The sequence below is a fragment of the Lingula anatina genome, chromosome 1 (assembly GCF_051362555.1).
Source record: "Lingula anatina isolate TDL-2025a chromosome 1, LinAna3.0, whole genome shotgun sequence".
Classification (NCBI taxonomy): domain Eukaryota; kingdom Metazoa; phylum Brachiopoda; class Lingulata; order Lingulida; family Lingulidae; genus Lingula; species Lingula anatina.
Window position 1 is genome coordinate 50,700,931 of NC_141767.1, and position 21,771 is coordinate 50,722,701.

The window sequence follows — 21,771 nt, forward strand, 5'->3', positions numbered from 1 at the left end:
GGACTACAGACTTCTGTTCTCCGTTTAACTTCAACAAAACTCTTGTGAAGAAACAAAACTGCCAGGAAAACCGCTACATGTGCTGATGACGAAGACGTTCACATGTCGGACAATTTTTGCCATTTAATTTATGTTTAAAAGATTTATTTCTGTGATAGTACCGAATATACACAAATTTAACACAACATACACTTTTGCCCAAAATGGTTGGTACACGGATATTTTGGTATGCATATCGCCCTGTTTCTTTCATTATTATTGTTTATATTGTTAAATATGTGAAGCTGGAGGATTGGTAAAGTCAAGGAGAAACAACCAATGCAAATGTGAAAAAAGCGTTAATTTATTTAGGTTTTTTTTCTCATGCCCCCCAAAAAAGTACTTTTTTTACATAACAGTACCAAGTGAAAAATTAAACATAAATTTATACTGTGATTGACAATTAAAGTGAAATAATCACCAAAGATTGAGTTTATAGGACTACAGGCTTCTGTTCTCCGTTTAACTTCAACAAAACTCTTGTGAAGAAAAAAAATATCCACCATAACAACCGTTACTTGTGCTGATGACGAAGACGTTGACACGTCTGCCGATTTTTGACATTTATGTTTAAAAGATTTATTTACACAAATATACACAAATATACACAAATATAGTATAGGTCCATCCCTATAGGCTTACGAAGTCGCATGTTATTTTAATACTTCTTAAAAGAAACCTCGCTGTCTTTCTGTGAAAGTCTGTGAAGAGCACTCGAGGTCACTCCTCAACCACCTCCTGATCAGGAAAGATACAATACCTCATTTTGCTTAGTTCTCTTATCTGGTCGATTAAGTTTAGTGAAATGATGTTTAGTGAATTTCTTTTTGGTATCTGAGGCATTGGTAAATACTGACCAGTATTTGAATTTTATCTGAACGGTATCAAATAATTAGAAAAAATAAAGTTACATATATTTCATTTATTAGGGTTGCGATACAAAGTGTACATTTTCTATAATTGGCAATATATAACGCTTTTACCACTGGATGATATTATTCCAGAGTCATGTAGAAGAATAAATCTGACAAGCATAATAACTTAACACGCTGAAAACGTTATTGTTTGTGTTTTGATATCTTTTAAATATACATGTATACAATATTGACAACTTATTGGCAACCTATCACTTCAACCGTCACAAAATATCACAGTCACATGAAAACTTAGTATAAACATTGATATAGTACACCCCAATTTTTAAATTATCAAGCAACTTTGGCGACTCCAGCAACAACATGAATTGGGAAATATACATGTACAATCACTTCATCTTACATGGATAATCCTCGATATAATAGGAAACGTAATAAAAAGGAAAAGTTTGCATATTTGGTCAATATGTGACCTTTTTTTCACAGCTTTATTTGTACATTGCTAATCAGTTAAAATTACAGTTTGCATTATGAGTGGTGGCTCCTTATGTGTCGTAACATATTCCCAGACTGACTGAATGATTTTCCACACACATCACACGAGTAAGGTTTCTCTCCGGTGTGGATACGTTGATGTTTGTTACAGGTAGAGGCGTCAGCAAAGCGGCGGTGGCACGTGGGACACTGGTAAGGACGCTCTCCAGTGTGAAGGCGAATGTGGGTCTTCAGAGAGCACATCTGCGTAAAGCACTTGCTGCAGTGTGGACACTTAAACGGGCGATCGGTGGAAGCAGGGTGGCTACGAATGTGGTTGTTGAGATTGTTTTTACCACTGAAATGCTTTTCACTAAGGTGACAGAAGTGTCGTTTTGCGGGTGGACAGTCTGTTGATGATGTGAAATCAGTATTGTCACGTTGACGTTTACGATTAGAAGGAGTACGGGCCACAGAGCCTTCCACTTGTGAAATGAAGTCAACTTGACGGCTGAGGACGCCATCATCGGTGTCTTCGTGGTCCAGAATGTCACAATCACTGTCAGGAGAGTTATAGCCAGATTCCAATTCCTCCCTCAGCATTTCAACAATCAGAGACAAGTCAGTAGTTTCTCTGGCTGGAGGTAACCTGTAGATGTCAAACTCATTTGGACATTTTCGTTTGACGTTCAAAGCGTTAGCGGCGGTCTTGTTTGAACGGATTGGGTCTTGTCTACTGTCTTCATTATCCGCGTAGAAGTCAGTGTGAGGTTGGCCTGTCTCTAGGGTTGTGAAATTGGTCGTCTGGTCAGTGGAATGTTGGTCAAGTTCTCGAATGCGGCCGATGACATGCTTCAGGTCGCACGTTGACTGGTTGTAAGACACTTGCTGTGCAGGAACAGGAGTCAGGAGGAAGCCACTGCTGCACGATTTACCAGGTAACCTACAATAAAAGATACAAAAATATCAAATGCGCTATTCATGAAAATAATGCATTTAAGTTATTGAAAATTTGAAATTGAAAGTAATTCGAAAGATGACGTGGTGATATTTCTGACGGGACATATCGCATAAATTAAACACACAAGACATTTAGAAGATTCACCAAGAATATGATCGAATTAATTTTCAAAATAAGTGGAGCCAGTTAATGTATATGCAGTGTTCCTTACCTTTCCGAGTTATGTTGGTCGTTATCATACTGAGACTGAAGGAGATGTGGTGGCCAGGCTGCAGTGAAATGACTGGTGAAGTGATGGGAGGGGTTCATCCACATACTCATGGTTATCTGAAATGGTAATATGATGTTTAAAAAAATACAAAATTACCAAATGTATCATAATTTATTTTCTTCAACTGCTCATTAAAAAAATCGTTGAAAAAGTGATTCGATGTAGTTTAAAGAGTTTGCCTCCACTATCATATATTGAGGAGAAATGGCCTAATAATATATCTTTTTACTAAAGATTACAAAACGCACATACCTCTTGTTCAGGTTTTCTTCCGACACAGTAGATGTAGTATACTGGTTCTGGTTGCGTCTTTTGTAACGTCTGCGTTATTGCTCTTGCAAAGAAGTTTATGAAAATTCTTGAAACTTTCACAGCCTTTAAAGGAATCCGTCATGCTCCCAACTTTGCGCTCTGTCCTGCAATTGGCCAGAAATTTTCAATGGTCACAGATCAGTTAGCTTTTGATGACACCCTTAATTATCCCTTTAAGGGAAACGGAGCAACCCGTTAAGGCGTGTCCTTTGATCGATCTTTATCTTCTTTCCCATTTACCTGTATATCTTGGTTTTGTGAAGGTGACAGCACACTTCAATGATCTAGCGCAATGATCCGAGGAGTAATTAACTGAATTATCTAAACCCGAAAGACCTTTGATTAAATGATCAGAGGAGAAGGGCACGTGTGATCAGGTCTTATCTGATTCTCACCTCAAATTAACGGACCAGTTACAGTAGGATTAGATCCCTTGAACATACATGTACTTCTTTTTTATGCTTAGCAAACGTCATTTATATTTTCTTTTTTGTGAAAGGTGCTTTACGGCTTAACTCGCAAAAATGAGTTTTCCTCGGGAAAAAAATTTTCCTACCCATATTTCATCGATCGACTCGCCACTGCACTTTGATTCGAGGTGTTAGTTATTTTCAATTAAATGATATATTTTAGGTTTGAATTGGGAAAGTTAAAGAGCTTTTTAGGATATGAAGACACAGAAGGTTTAACTTGGGGAAATTTTCAAACGCGTACGGTATACCATTAATCAATCTAGTCTGTAAGCAAAGAATAACAAAATAATATAACTAAAGAAAGCAACAAGAGCATTTTCCTTTTTATAGAAAAAAAGAACACCGATAGATTATTTTAATATATATATATCAAAAGACCAAGACTCGGATAAAATCTTTCGTTACTTTTCCTATTCCAATTTGATAAAGCCCCCTTTACACTGGACGGCGTCCTTTCTGCGTCCAGCAGTACGGCCCCATTTGAGAGTTTAAAAATTATAATATTTTACGTGCCGACAACTGGCCGATCATTGAGCATTCATTCTGATACAAAATTAATGCTCGTGCCTCCTTATTAAGACCACAGCGATGCCAAATTTCATGGTCGCAGAGAAGACGCAGAAAGGACGCCGTCCAGTGTAAAGGGGGTATAAAGAATTTGTCAATATTTCTGAAGAATCTCTTTTGAGAAAATGTGTCCACTGACAAATTAATGCCGATAAAAAATCACTTCCTTCACTGGTGGAGATAATAAAGAATTAATAGGAGTTTATCGTCCTTTGTGATATGTGTAGTAGGGCACGCGCTCATAATGACTGTATGGTAAACGTTGTAACACACCTCGCACCGTTCTTGACGTAACGGTACAGAAATAAACTAAAAGCGTCTCAAATGTTCTAAGGAACCGTCTTTGATTAAAATTTTGATTGTTTTGTCTAATACAGTGGATCATACCTGAGAAACAACGTACGGCTGTCAATTTTTTGTACCTGAGGCACAGAGTCTCGGTGAACTGATCAGGTGGGTGGATTCGTGTGATCAGAGGTTATCTGATAACAATCAAGATAGCCGATCAGGCCCTTAAGCTGGAAGTAAGAGGTATTTCTCAAGTGATTACCCAGCCAAGCAATCTCTTTCTTATATAAAATGCAGAATCCTACAATATAGTAAAGAATTTAAATTAATTTGTTATGCTTAAAACTTTGAAAACAACAAGAAGAGAGCGCGAAAGAGCACAAACCTATGGATGGGAAAAAGATTATTGACCGTTCGCCGTTAAATATTAGCTGACCAGGATTCAGTTCAAGTTGCATTTTCTCTCTCCTTGCCTCCGTGATGAATTTGTCAATTTTTCTCAATAATCATTTTGGAAAAAATGTGTCTAATAGCAAATATCATTAAACAAACATGAACACATCATTCCTTCATTGGTGGAAATAATAATAATTACAGCAATTTCTTTCTTATATAAAATGCAGAATCCTGCAATATAGTAAAGAATTTAAATTAATATGTCATGCTTAGAAATTTAAAAACAGCAACAACAAGAGAGGATAGGAAAAAGATTATTAACTGTTCTACGTAAAATATTAGCTGACCAGGATTCAGTTCAAGTTGCATTTTCTCTCTCCTTGCCTCCGTGATGAATTTGTCAATCTTTTTTAAGAATCATTTTGAAAAAAAATGTGTCTAATAGCAAATATTATTGAACAAACATGAACACATCACACCTTCAGTGGTGGAAATAATAAAAATTAGGTAAGAGTTTATCGTCAATTGTGACACGTGCCGGGCACGCGCTAAGGCGGTACTCATAATGTCTAATATTTTAAGAGTTACGACTGACAAGTATCGAGTAACCTCGCACCGTTCTTGACGTAACGGAGCAGAGATAGTGCAAGTGTCTCACATTGCTGTTTTGAACCGTCTTTGATCAAACTTTTGGTTGTTTTATGAATTTCAGTGGATCATGCCCGAGGAATAACGTACGGCTGTCATTTTTTATACCTGCTGCACAGAGGCTCTATGAAATAATCAGGTAGTCGGATTACCTGTGATCAAAAGTAATCTGATAAAAATCTACATAGCCGATCAATCCCTTGTGCTGACAGTGAAGGCTATGTTTCAGGCTATTACTCAGACAGAAAATCCCATTCTTATATAAAATGACAGAAACTTGAAAACGTTGAAAATCCAATTTTCTTGAAGACAAATTTGTCCACGCATTCTCACTGATACTAAATTTGCATAATGCGTTTGTGAAGGTCGTTAATGACGCTAATATTAAAAACAAAAATAATAATAATAATAATATTACAGATACAGGCATTTCAGTGGAATTATTTGAATCAAGATAATCAGTAAAGATGGTGAGCAACACAATGACCTTTACGTTTGAGTTTTTAGGACTACAGACTTCTGTTCTCCGTTTAACTTCAACAAAACTCTTGTGAAGAAACAAAACTGCCAGGAAAACCGCTACATGTGCTGATGACGAAGACGTTCACATGTCGGACAATTTTTGCCATTTAATTTATGTTTAAAAGATTTATTTCTGTGATAGTACCGAATATACACAAATTTAACACAACATACACTTTTGCCCAAAATGGTTGGTACACGGATATTTTGGTATGCATATCGCCCTGTTTCTTTCATTATTATTGTTTATATTGTTAAATATGTGAAGCTGGAGGAATGGTAAAGTCAAGGAGAAACAACCAATGCAAATGTGAAAAAAGCGTTAATTTATTTAGGTTTTTTTTTCTCATGCCCCCCAAAAGAGAACTTTTTTTACATAACAGTACCAAGTGAAAAATTAAACATAAATTTATACTGTGATTGACAATTAAAGTGAAATAATCACCAAAGATTGAGTTTATAGGACTACAGGCTTCTGTTCTCCGTTTAACTTCAACAAAACTCTTGTGAAGAAAAAAAATATCCACCAGAACAACCGTTACTTGTGCTGATGACGAAGACGTTGACACGTCTGCCGATTTTTGACATTTATGTTTAAAAGATTTATTTACACAAATATACACAAATATAACACATAATATATAAGTATGAATATATTAGTATAGGTCCATCCCTATAGGCTTACGAAGTCGCATGTTATTTTAATACTTCTTAAAAGAAACTTCGCTGTCTTTCTGTGAAAGTCTGTGAAGAGCACTCGAGGTCACTCCTCAACCACCTCCTGATCAGGAAAGATACAATACCTCATTTTGCTTAGTTCTCTTATCTGGACGATTAAGTTTAGTGAAATGATGTTTAGTGAATTTCTTTTTGGTATCTGAGGCATTGGTAAATACTGACCAGTATTTGAATTTTATCTGAACGGTATCAAATAATTAGAAAAAATAAAGTTACATATATTTCATTTATTAGGGTTGCGATACAAAGTGTACATTTTCTATAATTGGCAATATATAACGCTTTTACCACTGGATGATATTATTCCAGAGTCATGTAGAAGAATAAATCTGACAAGCATAATAACTTAACACGCTGAAAACGTTATTGTTTGTGTTTTGATATCTTTTAAATATACATGTATACAATATTGACAACTTATTGGCAATCTATCACTTCAACCGTCACAATCAAATATCACAGTCACATGAAAACTTAGTATAAACATTGATATAATACACCCCAATTTTTAAATTATCAAGCAACTTTGGCGACTCCAGCAACAACATGAATTGGGAAATATACATGTACAATCACTTCATCTTACATGGATAATCCTCGATATAATGGGAAACGTAATAAAAGGAAAAGTTTGCATATTTGGTCAATATGTGAGCTTTTTTCACAGCTTTATTTGTACATTGCTAATCAGTTAAAATTACAGTTTGCATTATGAGTGGTGGCTCCTTTTGTGTCGTAACATATTCCCAGACTGACTGAATGATTTTCCACACACATCACACGAGTAAGGTTTCTCTCCGGTGTGGATACGTTGATGTTTGTTACAGGTAGAGGCGTCAGCAAAGCGGCGGTGGCACGTGGGACACTGGTAAGGACGCTCTCCAGTGTGAAGGCGAATGTGGGTCTTCAGAGAGCACATCTGCGTAAAGCACTTGCTGCAGTGTGGACACTTAAACGGGCGATCGGTGGAAGCAGGGTGGCTACGAATGTGGTTGTTGAGATTGTTTTTACCACTGAAATGCTTTTCACTAAGGTGACAGAAGTGTCGTTTTGCGGGTGGACAGTCTGTTGATGATGTGAAATCAGTATTGTCACGTTGACGTTTACGATTAGAAGGAGTACGGGCCACAGAGCCTTCCACTTGTGAAATGAAGTCAACTTGACGGCTGAGGACGCCATCATCGGTGTCTTCGTGGTCCAGAATGTCACAATCACTGTCAGGAGAGTTATAGCCAGATTCTAATTCCTCCCTCAGCATTTCAACAATCAGAGACAAGTCAGTAGTTTCTCTGGCTGGAGGTAACCTGTAGATGTCAAACCCATTTGGACATTTTCGTTTGACGTTCAAAGCGTTAGCGGCGGTCTTGTTTGAACGGATTGGGTCTTGTCTACTGTCTTCATTATCCGCGTAGAAGTCAGTGTGAGGTTGGCCTGTCTCTAGGGTTGTGAAATTGGTCGTCTGGTCAGTGGAATGTTGGTCAAGTTCTCGAATGCGGCCGATGACATGCTTCAGGTCGCACGTTGACTGGTTGTAAGACACTTGCTGTGCAGGAACAGGAGTCAGGAGGAAGCCACTGCTGCACGATTTACCAGGTAACCTACAATAAAAGATACAAAAATATCAAATGCGCTATTCATGTAAATAATGCATTTCAGTTATTGAAAATTTAAAATTGAAAGTAATTTAAAAGATGACGTTGTGATATTTCTGACGGGCCATATCTAATCGCATAAATTAAACACACAAAACATTGAGAAGATTGCTCAAGAATGTGATTGAATTAATTTTCGGAGTAACTGGAGCCACTTAATGTTTCTACAATGCTTCTTACCTTTCATAGGTATGTTGGTCGTTATCATACTGAGACTGAAGGAGATGTGGTGGCCAGGCTGCAGTGAAATGACTGGTGAAGTGATGGGAGGGGTTCATCCACATACTCATAGTTATCTGAAATGGTAATATGATGTTTAAAAAAAAATGCAAAAATATACAATGTATCACAATTTCTTTCTTCAACTGCTGAATAAAAAAATCGTTGACAAAAGTGATTCGATATCGATTTTATCTATAATATCATTTTTTTTCAAATTGCAATTGAGTTTAATTTAGTGTGTCATTACCTGCAGTTTAAAGAATTTGCTTCAGTGTATTACTTTCAACATGATGAATACCATAGCAACATATATTTTTTTACTATAGATTAAAAAACGCACATACCTCTTGTTCAGGTTTTCTTCCGACACAGTAGATGTAGTATAATGGTTCTGGGTGCGTCTCTTGTTACGTCTGCGTTATAGCTCTAGCAAAGAAGATTCTGAAAGTTCTTGAAACTTTCACAGCCTTTAAAGAAATCCGTCATGCTCCCAACTTTGCGCTCTGTCCTGCAATTGGCCAGAAATTTTCAATGGTCACAGATCAGCTAACTTTTGATGACACCCTTAATTATCCCTTTAGGGGAAGCGGAGCAACCCGTTAAGGCGTGTCCTTTGATCGATCTTTATCTTCTTTCCCATTTACCTGTATATCTTGGTTTTGTGAAGGTGACAGCACACTTCAATGATCTAGCGCAATGATCCGAGGAGTAATTAACTGAATTATCTAAACCCGAAAGACCTTTGATTAAATGATCAGAGGAGAAGGACACGTGTAATCAGGTCTTATCTGATTCTCACCTCAAATTAACGGACCACTTACAGTAGGATTAGATCCCTTGCAAATGCTTCTTAACAATCAACCATTCCAACACAAAATTTTTCTATCTTAGCAAACGTCGTTTGTATTTTTATTTTATTTATTTTATTTTTTTGTGAAAGGTGCTTTACGGGGGTTTACGCGCAAAAATGAGTTTTCCTCGGGAAAAAATATCCTATTTATATTTTATCGCTCGTCTCGTCCCTGCATTCGAGGTTTTAGTTATTTTCAATTTAATGATATATTTTAATAACCAAGTAGATAACCATATCTTACTGTACATGTTACAAATTTGGAACCATTGACATCAGTTACTTATGTTTGTGTTTTAATGGTTTTAATCTTTGATCAAAATATTGATTGTTTTGTCTAAAGCAGTGGATCATACCTGAGAAATAACTAACGGCTGTCATTTTGTTTCTCGGTGAGCTGATAAGATGGGCGTTATACTTGTGGTCAGAGTTTATCTGATAACCATCAATATTAATTAGTCCCTTGCGCTGGAAGCAAGAGGTTTTCTCAAGCCATAGCCCAGCTAAGTAATCTCTTTCTTATATAAAATGAAAATCGTACAAAATAGTAGAGAATTAAATTTAATATGTCATGCTTAAAAATTTGAAAACAACAGCAACAATAGAGCGCAACAAGAGCACAAACCTTTTGATAGGAAAAAAAAGATTGGTGGTACTCATAATGTCTGATATAGTAAGAGGTACGACTGACAAGCATCGAGTTACCACGCACTGTTCTTGACGTAACGGAACAGAAATAGTGAAAGTGTCTCAAGGCGAACTTAATGAACCGTCTTTGATCAAACTTTTGGCTGTTTATCTAATGCAGTAGATCATGCCAGAGGAAGAAATTACTGTTGTTCATTTTTTATATCCGAGACACACAGCCTCAGTGAAATGATCAGGTGGACGGTTTACCTGTGATCACAAAAATCTGATAACAATCCAGACAGCCGATCAGTCCTTTATGCTGGAAGTGAGAGGTGTTTCACAATCGAGAACCCAGCGAAGTATTCTCACTCTGATATGAAATGAAAGAATCGTGCTATACAGAAGAGAATTTTAATTCATAGGAAATGTTTAGGGATTTGAAAACAAAAACAAAAAGAATGTTACAAAAGCGCAACACTGCTGATGGGAAAAAGATTATTGACAGTTCTATATAAAACATTAGCTGACCAGGATTCGGTTAAAATTGCAAATTCCCTTTCCCTCCTGAATGCCTATGCTGACGAATTTGTCAACTTTTGTCGATAACCCTTTTAGAGAAAATTTGTCCTATAGCAATCATCATTAAACAAGCATGAAAACATCACCCCCTTCATTTGTGGAGATAATAAAAATGAATAAAGTTAGTTGTCAATCGTGACACATGCCGGGCACGCGCTACGGCGGTACACGTGTGGTATGTGCCTGTATTTCACACCGACTACGAATTCCACAAATCGCCAAGGTTTTATTAATTCCAGGGTTCTTAGTTTAATCGTGACAAATTCTTTACGCCCTTACTTGATTGTGATTCATTCTCAGTCAGTTCTTGCAATTCTTGAGAGATAGTGAAATCGGCACAAAATTTTCGAACCAGTCTTCTATTTATCAGGAACTGATGTTCATACTCCAGGTCTAGGGCCATAACGGAAAAGAAATAGTGAGAAGCAGCGTAAAATGCTGTAAGGAACCGTTTTTGATAAAACTTTAGGTTGTTTTATGCAATCCAGTAGATCACACCTGAGGGAAAAATTGCAGTTAACTTTTTTCTTTTCTGTACCTGAGGCAGAGAGCCCCAGTGTACTGATCAGGTAGACGGTTTACCTGTAATCAGAGGTTATCAGATAACAACCCAGATAGCCGAACAGTCCCGTATGCTGGAAGTAAAGGTTATTAATTTCACAAGCTATAACTCAGCCAAGGTATTCTATTCTTATATTAAATGACAGAAACTTCAAAACTCTGAAAATTTAATTTTATTAAGGACGAATTAGTCCACTCATTCTAAATGATACTAAATTTCAGTTCTCTGTTTAGCTCTGCCGAAGACTAAAACATTACACCAGGGCTAACATGATAGCTGCTGATGACGAAGACAAATTGGCCAATTTCTGTGATTTCCTTAATGTTATAAAAATGGGGTTTACGCAGCGTTTTGGCCTTTTAAGTATCATAACGGTACACGATAATTCTGGTTAATATTAATTGTTTTTGACAGTAGTAGTTGTTTCGGTCGTTAAATTTTGCCGTGTAAATGATACCTGGTTTAATGAAGTGTGTAGGTTTAGTCAAATTCTTATCGGGGCTCGGGTAAATACGATTTGAATTTTATCTGAATGGTATTATATCAAATAATTAAAAAAATAAGTCATAAATATTACATTTATTAGGATTACAAAATAAATGTAAACTTTCTATATTTGGCAGTACATAACGATTTTACCAATGGATGATATTATTCCATAATCATATACTGATTATCTAACAAGCATAATAACTAAACAAGCTTAAGTCGTTATTGTTTATGTCTAGAGCGTTTGGAAATAAACAAGATATACATACAATATTGACAACTTATTGGCAATCTATCACTTAAATCGTTACCAGATATCAGAGTCACATGAGAACATACTATAAACAGTAATACAATACACCCATATTTACACATAACGAACCAAGTTATTTGGCGAATCCAGCAAGAATATGAATTGGGGAAATATGCAATCTCTTTATATTATATGAACAATAAAAGGATGTGCATATATGGAATGGTTTTTCGTATTTGGTCAGTTTGTGAGCGCTTTTCCCGGAAAATACGCACATTGTTAATGCAGTAGATGTTATAGTTTGCATTATGAGTGGTGGCTCCTTTTGTGTCGCAGCATATTTCCAGACTGGCTAAATGATTTGCCACACACATCACACGAGTAAGGTTTCTCTCCGGTGTGGATACGCTGATGTTTGCTGCAAGTAGAGACGTCAGCAAAGCGGCGATGGCATGTGGGACACTGGTAAGGACGCTCTCCAGTGTGAAGGCGAACGTGGGTCTTAAGGGAGCACATCTGCGTAAAGCATTTGCTGCAGTATTGACACTTAAACGGGCGGTCAGTGGAACCAGAGTGACTGCGAATGTGGTTGTTGAGATTGTTTTTACTACTGAAATGCTTGTCACAAAGGTGACAGAAGTGTCGCTTTGCGGGTGGAGAGTAAGATGTTGATGTGACATCAGTATTGTCACGTTGACGTTTACGATTAGAAGGAGTACGGGCCACAGAGCCTTCCACTAGTGAAATGAAGTCAACTTGACGGCTGAGGACGCCATCAGCGGTGTCCTCGTGCTCTAGAATGTCACATTCGCTGTCAGGAGAGTTGTAGCCAGATTCCAATTCCTCCCTCAGCATTTCAGCAATCAGAGCCAAGTCTGTAGTTTCTCTGGCTGGAGGTAACCTGTAGATATCAAACTCATCTGGACTGGTCTGTTTGACGTCCAGATCATAAGTGGCGGTGTTGTTTGAATGGCTTGCGTCCTTTCCACTGTCTTCATTATCCGCGTAGAAGTCAATGTGAGGTTGGCCTGTTTCTAGGGTTGTGAAATTGGTTGTCTGGTCAGCAGAATGTTGGTCAAGTTCTCGGATGCGGCCGATAGCCTGGTTGAGGTCGTTTGTTGACTGGTTGTAAGACACTTGCTGTACAGGAACAGGAGTCAATAGGAAGCCACTGCCCCATGGTTCACCAGAGAACCTAAGATATACACATAAACATATGTTAAAATTTTTATTTTGATGAATTTCAATTAGATGTGCACATATTATTTATCGTCTTCAAAGACGCGAACCTTCAATAATAACAATGATATAACAAATCGTTTATCTGTTCATAGTGAATGTTAACTGTAGTGGCTTCTTTGTCACTTTTCTCTGATTATATTTTCAACTAAAACCACATTCGTATTTTCATTTCTAAAATGACGTTAAGCACGTTTCTATATTAAAGAAAGGTGCATATCGGAATGATTCACTCTCAGAATTAGAAGGCCAAGTTCCAATGCAAATTTAACGAGGAAAAATAATGTCTGGCAGCTTAAAACACGTAGATCCAATGCAAATTTTACGCGGAAAAATAGTGTCTGGCAACTTATCAGCGTGAGTGGGGTCAGTTAATGTTTATGAAAACGTTTCTTACCTTTCAGAGCTATGTTGGTCGTTATCATACTGAAGCTGAAGGAGATGTGGTGGCCAGGCTGCAGTGAAATGACTTGGGAAGTGGTGGGAGGGGTTCATCCACATACTCATGGTTATCTGAAAAGAGGAGGTATCATTTCGTTTACTCCGTTGATATTTGTTTCAATTTATCTCTCTCATTTATATATCAGAACTCTCAGTTCTTCACCAAATATTCCTGACCGGAAGGTTTTCTGTAAGTGTCCTCTGTTTTTTTTAGTTTTAATGCCATATTAATCTACCAGTTAACCCTAATTAGAAGGCAGTCTTACCTCTCGTTCGGGCTTTATTCCAACACACAGGAGACAGTATATTATTCCTCGGTGCTTCTTTATAATGCTTCTTCTGCGATCTTGCTCTGGCAAAGATGACTGACACTTGTTTAAAATTTTCCAGCTTTTAAAGGGATTCATCGTTCTTCCAACTTTGCGCAGTTTGTTTTGATTGGTCAGAAGTTATGGGCACGGATCGGCTAGGTGTTAACTGCTTTTAACCCGTTAATGATACCTTTAAGGGAAAGCGAAAGGGATGTCCCGTTTAAGGCGTGTCCCGTGATCAGTCTTAATCCCGCCGCCATTCACCTGCAGATCATGGCTTCAGAAGCGACATTTGCGACCCACCTGAACTATCTGGAGATGCACGATTTTATCTGAGATATGGGTTCTTTCAAGACTGTTAACTGATCAAAGGGGTATCTGTCATCTTATCATATTGAGCTAATTAATCGTGGAAAACGCTTTAATCTTTTAATTCGGAAGAATTTCAACAAAACCATGCCTTGTGTTTTTCCCCAAATAAATGTGACACATACAGTTCATGGATTTTTGTCGTCCATTTTAAAAATTAAAACTAAATTTGAACGAAAGAAAAGACAGTTGAAACAAGGGGAAGCCCATGAATGTCATAAAGTCTTAAAGTGACTGGACTGTACAACAGCCAAATTTACCAAAAAGTACGATCATACAAACCGAAGTTTGATGAGCCGATGTTTATTATTGTTATTTTGAAAGTTTTCAAGTGTTCGTATTGACTGTTCAATCTTGAAACGGTAAATTTTCTGAAGTATTGTTATTTTTCCATCCTTCTGAATTTTTATTATTGTCTTAAGAGCCACGTGCTATTGACGTGCCGAGATGTTACAGGCGATGTAAAAAATGCATGTAATATTTTTCCCTTTGTGAACAATCGAACATCTTACAATCATTGCAGAAATCCCCGTGATTTAAGATTGGTGGGGTTGGGGTGTAATCACGACCTGCGAGTATTTCAAGATGAAACTGGTTTATTTTCATCCAGTACACCATGGCTTCTAAAAGAACAGTATGAATACGCCTGGATAGTTTGACGCAACGAATAATTATCTTCTTCCTAATGTTTTCAGGCAATTAATTGAACTGAAGAGCTTCATCCTGTACTCAGCTGTTGTTTGATAGTTATCTCACTGTTCAACAGTTTGACAGTCCGAATGGTCCGTCTCATGCTAACCTTCTTTAGTTTTTTCAATATATTTACCGTTGTGCTACATTTACGTGTTTTTTAAATGCTAGGCAAACAGATGTAAATAGCGATGCTATATATAGTTTTGATTGCATAGTTTTAACTTGACACCACAAAAATAACGCGCATATTAAAAGTCTTAAACTTAAGTCTTGCGGTGTATTTGCCTTTAATAGATCTTTTCATCAATAGATTGCCATTTTTTGTTTGAAATATTTCCATATGTTTAATAAATATCTTATACAATTTCCATGCAGGACTGTCATACACCCCATTCTCATAGATTAGATCGACCTACATTGGATCGACCTAACTCCCTGGGGGTTCACGCTAAATAGCTGTCAGTCGGGCGGACACGAAAGTTAATTACCCCTCAAAGCTTGTAGTAGGCGGGGACGGACACTTAAGGGGGATTATCTGACAGTAATCTAGTGAGACTCCCCGCGGTGATAGATCGATCTAAAAGTTGTGAGAACAGAGCCTTTCACCCCATTCTCATAGATTAGATCGACCTACATTGGATCGACCTAACTCCCTGGGGGTTCACGCTAAATAGCTGTCAGCCGGGCGGACACGAAAGTTAATTACCCCTTAAAGCTTGTAGTAGGCGGGGACGGACACTTAAGGGGGATTATCTGACAGTAATCTAGTGAGACTCCCCGCGGTGATAGATCGATCTAAAAGTTGTGAGAACAGAGCCTTAATGGTTGAAACAACAATAATGATAAGTTGTAGCATAAATGATTATAAATATAACTTTTTACCTATTGTTCCAAAATCATTATCATGAAAATAATTATATTTCATCATCATCATCATCATATTATTATTATTATTATTGTTGTTGGTGTTGTTGTTGTTGTTGTTGTTGCTGCTGCTGCTGTTTTTTGGTAAATGACTGTAACATTTCTTTTTACTGAGTGATTAAAAAATCCAAATAACCAGAAAACACAGACATGGTTCACATTTACAGCTTTTTATGCTTAAAATATACAAATCAGGTCCTTAATAAATGCGGTTTACATGAATTTGTGTAGTAACAGTTTATACACAGTCAAAATTCCCTCTTTTTGAAGACTAGGTAAGTCATGTGACTTTAAAGGGCCTTATGTGGTCATGTGATTTGTTGATCCGCCATCTTGGAACTCGGTGGTGTCAAAGTGCCTGTCAGGAAAACAAGACTGACTTCAGGAGTTCTCTGACAGGCACAGTGGACCACTGGACCAACGGTTCATGATCTGAACCGCGATTAATTCGACAGGAAAGAGAAGGCAATTTTGCCATCATCATCAAAGGGAAGATATTTCGTTGTGGTGTTGACGTGTACAAACCACTCATTTGCATATGTAAACAAAGTCGATACATTATGTATCTCAAACTTTTGCTCTTGATGATTTATATTTTGATACTGTTCGTCTTAGCTCGGATTCTTGAGGCAGTATCTTGGTATGAAACCGGATACTTGGCAAGTAAGATCTTGGACCCCATGGCGCTGAGCGTAAGGAAGCTGAAATTGCTGCTAGACCAGCGAGGGGTCAGCTATGCAGGGGTGGTGGAAAAACGGGAACTCAAAGATTTGGTAGATAACATGGGTAAGTATTAATCATGTACATAATTATGCCTCAGTTCTGGTGGTAGAAATATTTTGATGATGGATCGTCAACATAAGTTAACCCACCGTATTTAAGAGTTTTTAATGAAATACATAAATATGTTGATGAGTTACACTGGAAGTTCATTCTTATGTTTAACATTTTTAACTTTTTATATAATTTTACCATCATAAGAAATACTCTTGGAGTTGACCCTAAAATTGTAGGTGAGGTTACAGAGGGTGAGCTGGACCAGGCCTGCATGCATGATGAAACTGTTCAGGAGTCTTCAGAGGGGACAAACTTCACTTGTGGGTCTCATTTCTATGAACAGGTAGAGGACACAAAGGACAGTGTCTGGCTAGTGCAGGTTTGTATTAGCTTCCATTGGACCGGCTATTCTGTAGTATGGTAGTTTACAAAATATGGAAGGAATTTTGTTTAAAACTAAGCCCTTTTGACTTTTGTGAAATACATGTAGGCCCAGTTGCTTTGTTTAAATTAAATAACTATACCTTTTTATCTTACTGTAAAGTTGATATAAAACATTTGAGAACTACTAGGTGATGTGGTGCTAACAAGTGCTTTATTCCATTTAAGGTCTGTTCCTACTTTACTGTTGCACTTATATTACAATGAATGTTAAAATATTTTATTAAAATAAGTATTGAGTGTGTATGGTTTTATATATGTGCCTGTGCATTTCCATTTTGCCTTTGATCGTTTATGATTCTCCAGTGACAGTTTCATTGTGCAAACAAGTATTTCTTCAGTTCATGTACACCATGCCTATATATATAGGTATGTTAACATACAAGTTAATTTAGTTTTTCTAACAGTCACTTTTAAGTGACTAAAATTAAAATGTTATTAAAATTATGCTGGTCACCTGATTATGCTAAACTCACTGAGTATAATTCTTCTAATTTCACACTCACAGCTATCCCACCTCTTGACATGACACTTAATCTACTGGTTTGCTAAATTACTTGCAGATTGGGATCATGTAGCTAACATATATTCGTACTCCTCTACAATAGGTAGTATCGAGTGATGAGAAACCACTTATAGCTGAAGATGACTGGAAACTAATACAGACTAAGGTGTCTCGCTTTGGTGTCAGGACTGGGAAGTTTAAATGTTCTCTAGACAGAAGGTATGTGTGTATTGATAATCTTTATTTAAAATCTAGGCTGGATGTAGCTTAATTGGGTTAGAATAGTGTGATGCTTTTGTTTATGCTACTATACTAGAATATCAGATTTTCCTTTTTTCTTTACTATTAAGGCTATTGTATTGCTATTATTATTGTATAACCAGTAGATTATTTCTCTATCATTTAAAACAAGTTTTTGTGTCTTTTCTGTTTGAGTTTATGTCAGAGAAAGTTATGGATGACATTGCTATTATTATTGTATAACCAGTAGATTATTTCTCTATCATTAAAAATAAGTTTTTGTGTCTTTTCTGTTTCAGTTTATGTCAGAGAAAGTTATGGATGACATCTCGTCTTGTTATGGCTCTGCCTCATGGCTACCGTGCAAAGGACAATGTAATCCTTCGAACATACACAGGTTCAACCAAAGTACAGGCTGTATTTGATTGGATAAATCAAATCCTGGCCACAAGAATTAAAAGAATCCACAACTGGACTGACTTTTCAAATGATTGGTACAGTTATGAAGATGTCAAGAAAAGAACAGAATATCCTGTCAGGGTTGTATTATATTCAAAGACTGTGTTACCACCTATGTTTTTTTCGGCATTGAGTGTAAAATTCACTGGGAGAGTTATATTTGGATTAGTGGTGAATTCTTCACTGAAACCCCCAAATATATCTGATCGTTTGAAACTAGGCGAAAAAGAACCATTGTTACATATTTTGACTCCAGAAAGAAATTATACTTATGGTTCAAAGTCAGGGGAATATTATAATTACAAAAGTATGGAATTATTTTTGAGAACTGTTGTGCCAGAAGTAAATGATTTATTTATATTTTTCTTATTTATAGTAAATATATGTGGCATGTCTAGTGTATTTCAAAATCAGGATACATTAATAAGGCGGCTGTGGAGATGTTTGTGGACAGTAGTTAAGTATAACTGTTTCCTGATATTTTTATGGCTTCCAATTCTTGCAGTATTTCAGTTCCCTTGGATGAAAAGCATGAGTGAAGTTGGCTTGAAAATCATCAGAATAGTAAACTGCACAGATTTTGCAGGTTTACTGAGAAAAGACTTACACTTTTACATATCACACAAAGCCATAGCTGTTGTAATTTATTTAGTGTTTGGGGTGGTGGCAGGATGTCTGTGGAGTAAAGGGAATGTTGATGACCAGCAGGCAGACACTAATAATAATAATGTACCTTGGTGGGCACCTGTTCGGTTGGACAATTACCTCTTCCGTCCATCCACTAGTTTGACCAGTCCGTTAAACTCACAAGTTGATTTAGAAGAAGGAATGGAAATGCTTATTGAGCGTCTGGCTGTACCAAGTTTCTGGCTTCAGCCTGTTATTTCCAGTGACTATGTCAAGGATCTTCCTGTCTGGAGATTTAATGGAAGCTTCAACAGCTCTGGATCAGAAGAGGAACAGACAGATGTAGATGTGAAGCAGGATATCGCACCCCAGAGCTGTGAGAAATGTCAACTTGGAAACCTTATTCGTCACTCCCGTGATGAGAATGTTCAGAATGTTTCACCCCATTCAGCCAGTTACATAATGGATGCTAACTATAAATGCATTTGTGGGCACCAGCAACCAGCACAGTCAACTCCAGAGGAGAAGTTTGTAGTAAGGTCAAATGATGGAGACAAAAATAACTGTGGAGTGGAGGCAGACACCCAATCAAATGTGAATAATCGCAAAAGTCGTAGTCCTAAGAGAAACAGAAATGGTCTTCCACCTGGTATGTTAGAGTGCTCTGATTGTGTGATATGTTTGGACAGCTACAAGATTGGAAATGTGCTGTGTGGCCTTCCATGCGGTCACTCGTTTCATGAGGAATGTATTATGGTGTGGCTCTCCAGAGATAACCATTGCTGTCCAGTGTGTCGCTGGCCATCTTACAGAGCCAAACCTTGCCGCCTCCATCTACACGAAGAATGATTTATTAGTAAAAAGGTCATTATATTACTTGGGCCATGTCATTTCCTCTTGAATGCCCGTTATCCTCAAGCAGTGGCTGTTTAATTTCATTATAGAGTTAGAACACCTAGTAATAATATCCTTAGAATTTGTTGCAAAAGTAACTTCCATCTTTCAACAATGAGGTAAATCATGTTACAGTTAGATTTAACTGGATGGTGGTTTATGCTGTTAGTGCCTTTCCTCAAGTTTGGATAAAAGAAAATGGAGATAAATAGTTAGTCTTATTTTGGAAATTTAAAAATGGAAGTATTTCAAGCATCTTCATGAACAAGGTTATATCTTGTACATTTATTTAAATAGTTAATAAGTTATTGCCTGCAAGCCTTCTCAAGCTAATGGATAAATAAAGTTTACCATTTTCTCATAATTTGTTGGCAGAACCAATACAGATAGCAGTGGAAATTAATATTTACTGTATTTGTAGAAAACATGGCTTCACTTTATTTCCTGTTTACACCAGAAATTGACATCTGAATTTTTAATTTGGTGTATGACAAAAGATACTTGTTGTAATATTCCAAATTGCAAGTCCTAAATAAAATCAAAGAAAGTGCTTTATGAAAAAAACTATATTAGTATGTGGAATTGGCTTACTGGTTTTCTCTTCAGACAGCACCTAGTTTTATCTCAATGGCCTGTTGAATCTTACAATTCATTACTAATTCTGTCTGAGAATTTCATTTTCTTATCCTACATGAAAAAACAAAGAATGCATGTATCTTTCCCATTACCTGAAGCAGAGTGAATAAAGATGTGGTATCAAAAATGTATACATTGCAGGGGCGTAACCAGACCTTTAAAAATTGTACGCACAGATCATAAAAATACCCAGCATGTATAGCAAAATGTAGACTAACGCAACAGATGAAGGACAGCGTAATCACAGCATATGTACCACACATCGTAGCTTAATTTCCATTAATAATAAAATAATCATTTAAGTCAAAAATATTCTCGCGATTTAATTAAGTTTCAATATTTTTATTTACCCAGAACGGGTATTCATTATTCATTTAAAAGGAGACTAACTTCGCATCAGCAGACCCCCCCCTCCCCTCTTCGAATAATGCTGGATCCTCCTCTGAGTTGAACTTGCATATGGTTTCATCCAGCTTTCATGCGGGTGCATGGCTCCCAAAAACAACCAATTATATGACACAATAGAGCTCTGATACATCTAAGTTTACTTATTTGTTTGTGGAAATTGCCCATGTCACCCTATTAGTTTGGAGGGCTAAGCTGGATCAAGTCCGTGTGAAATTCTTTGAATCTTTGCAGGAAAAAATCTTCCTTTGTTTCTCTAGCTCCTTATTAAACCTGGTGTCCAGATTTTAGCTAGTGCCCCTAGGTCTACGGGAGCTGCACTTTGAAAGTAACACACAGGTAGATTTTACCTGAGATAAATATCACCAGCGAGAGTGCGTTCGTTACTCTCATGACTACAGGAGAGTTGAAGGCCACTTAACCCTCCAATTAAGAGGTAAAGGATGTTCCAGTTAGATGGACGATTAAGATAGGACTTGTACAGGTAACAGGCATTGTTTACCTCAGTTGAATAAAAGTATGCAAGACAGGGGGTCAGAACAATTGTGCGTATACAGAGGATTTGTACATACAGGTGACTTTAATTCGCAGAGGATTTTTGATATATATTCCGTGAAAAATACACTAAATTTATATAAAATAATATCATGGTTGTCCAAAAAAAATTGTACGCACAGTGCATCCGTGCGTATGCCTAGTTACGCCCATGCATTGGATGTATTCGAGTATGGAACTACAGAGAGAAGCTACTTGGGAGATGACAACACCAGGAAGAATCTTTCAATTGTTTGCATTGTATTACACCAAATCCCATCTTTGACAATGACATATAGGCAAAAAAGTGAATTTCATAGTATTTTCATTCTTGATCCTGGTAAACTTACACCTTATTCATTCAATCAAAAACCTGCAATCTAGCAAAGTTAACAGATCATTTTATTAATCAAATCATAAACACCAGTTCCCTTGGCTGACCTAGGATTTCAAAGTTTTTTTTCTTTTGGAGCCA

General features: G+C 37.0%; 2 protein-coding genes across 2 annotated transcripts in view; one reads left to right on the forward strand and one right to left on the reverse strand.

Moving 5' to 3' along the window:
- LOC106153658 (uncharacterized) overlaps nucleotides 1–13,903 on the reverse strand; it is a 29,916-nt gene extending 16,013 nt beyond the window's left edge. Inside the window, exons 1-9 of the mRNA XM_087000712.1 lie at nucleotides 13,748–13,903; nucleotides 13,438–13,553; nucleotides 12,111–12,996; nucleotides 8,783–8,839; nucleotides 8,397–8,512; nucleotides 7,277–8,162; nucleotides 2,873–3,010; nucleotides 2,561–2,676; nucleotides 1,446–2,331 (exon numbers count right to left, since the gene is read on the reverse strand). Coding sequence (XP_086856838.1) covers nucleotides 1,446–2,331; nucleotides 2,561–2,676; nucleotides 2,873–3,010; nucleotides 7,277–8,162; nucleotides 8,397–8,512; nucleotides 8,783–8,839; nucleotides 12,111–12,996; nucleotides 13,438–13,553; nucleotides 13,748–13,888 — 3,342 coding nt within the window. The 5' untranslated portion in view covers nucleotides 13,889–13,903. The remainder of the gene's footprint in view (nucleotides 1–1,445; nucleotides 2,332–2,560; nucleotides 2,677–2,872; nucleotides 3,011–7,276; nucleotides 8,163–8,396; nucleotides 8,513–8,782; nucleotides 8,840–12,110; nucleotides 12,997–13,437; nucleotides 13,554–13,747) is intronic.
- A 2,175-nt stretch (nucleotides 13,904–16,078) lies between these two features.
- LOC106153678 (E3 ubiquitin-protein ligase RNF103-like) lies at nucleotides 16,079–20,488 on the forward strand. The gene is made up of 4 exons (XM_013527709.2): nucleotides 16,079–16,564; nucleotides 16,792–16,934; nucleotides 17,605–17,720; nucleotides 18,041–20,488. The coding sequence occupies exons 1-4, from the start codon at nucleotides 16,339–16,341 to the stop codon at nucleotides 19,674–19,676; spliced, it is 2,121 nt and encodes a 706-aa protein (XP_013383163.2). The 5' UTR covers nucleotides 16,079–16,338; the 3' UTR covers nucleotides 19,677–20,488.
- The last annotated feature ends 1,283 nt before the right edge of the window (nucleotides 20,489–21,771 follow it).

Bases quoted from the DNA above. Each gene is read 5' to 3' on its own strand.
- LOC106153678 (XM_013527709.2), top strand. From the start codon at position 16,339: ATGTATCTCAAACTTTTGCTCTTGATGATTTATATTTTGATACTGTTC. The intron at 16,565-16,791 runs GTAAGTATTAAT...CTAAAATTGTAG, and splicing joins AGATTTGGTAGATAACATGG to GTGAGGTTACAGAGGGTGAG. The intron at 16,935-17,604 runs GTTTGTATTAGC...CCTCTACAATAG, and splicing joins ACAGTGTCTGGCTAGTGCAG to GTAGTATCGAGTGATGAGAA.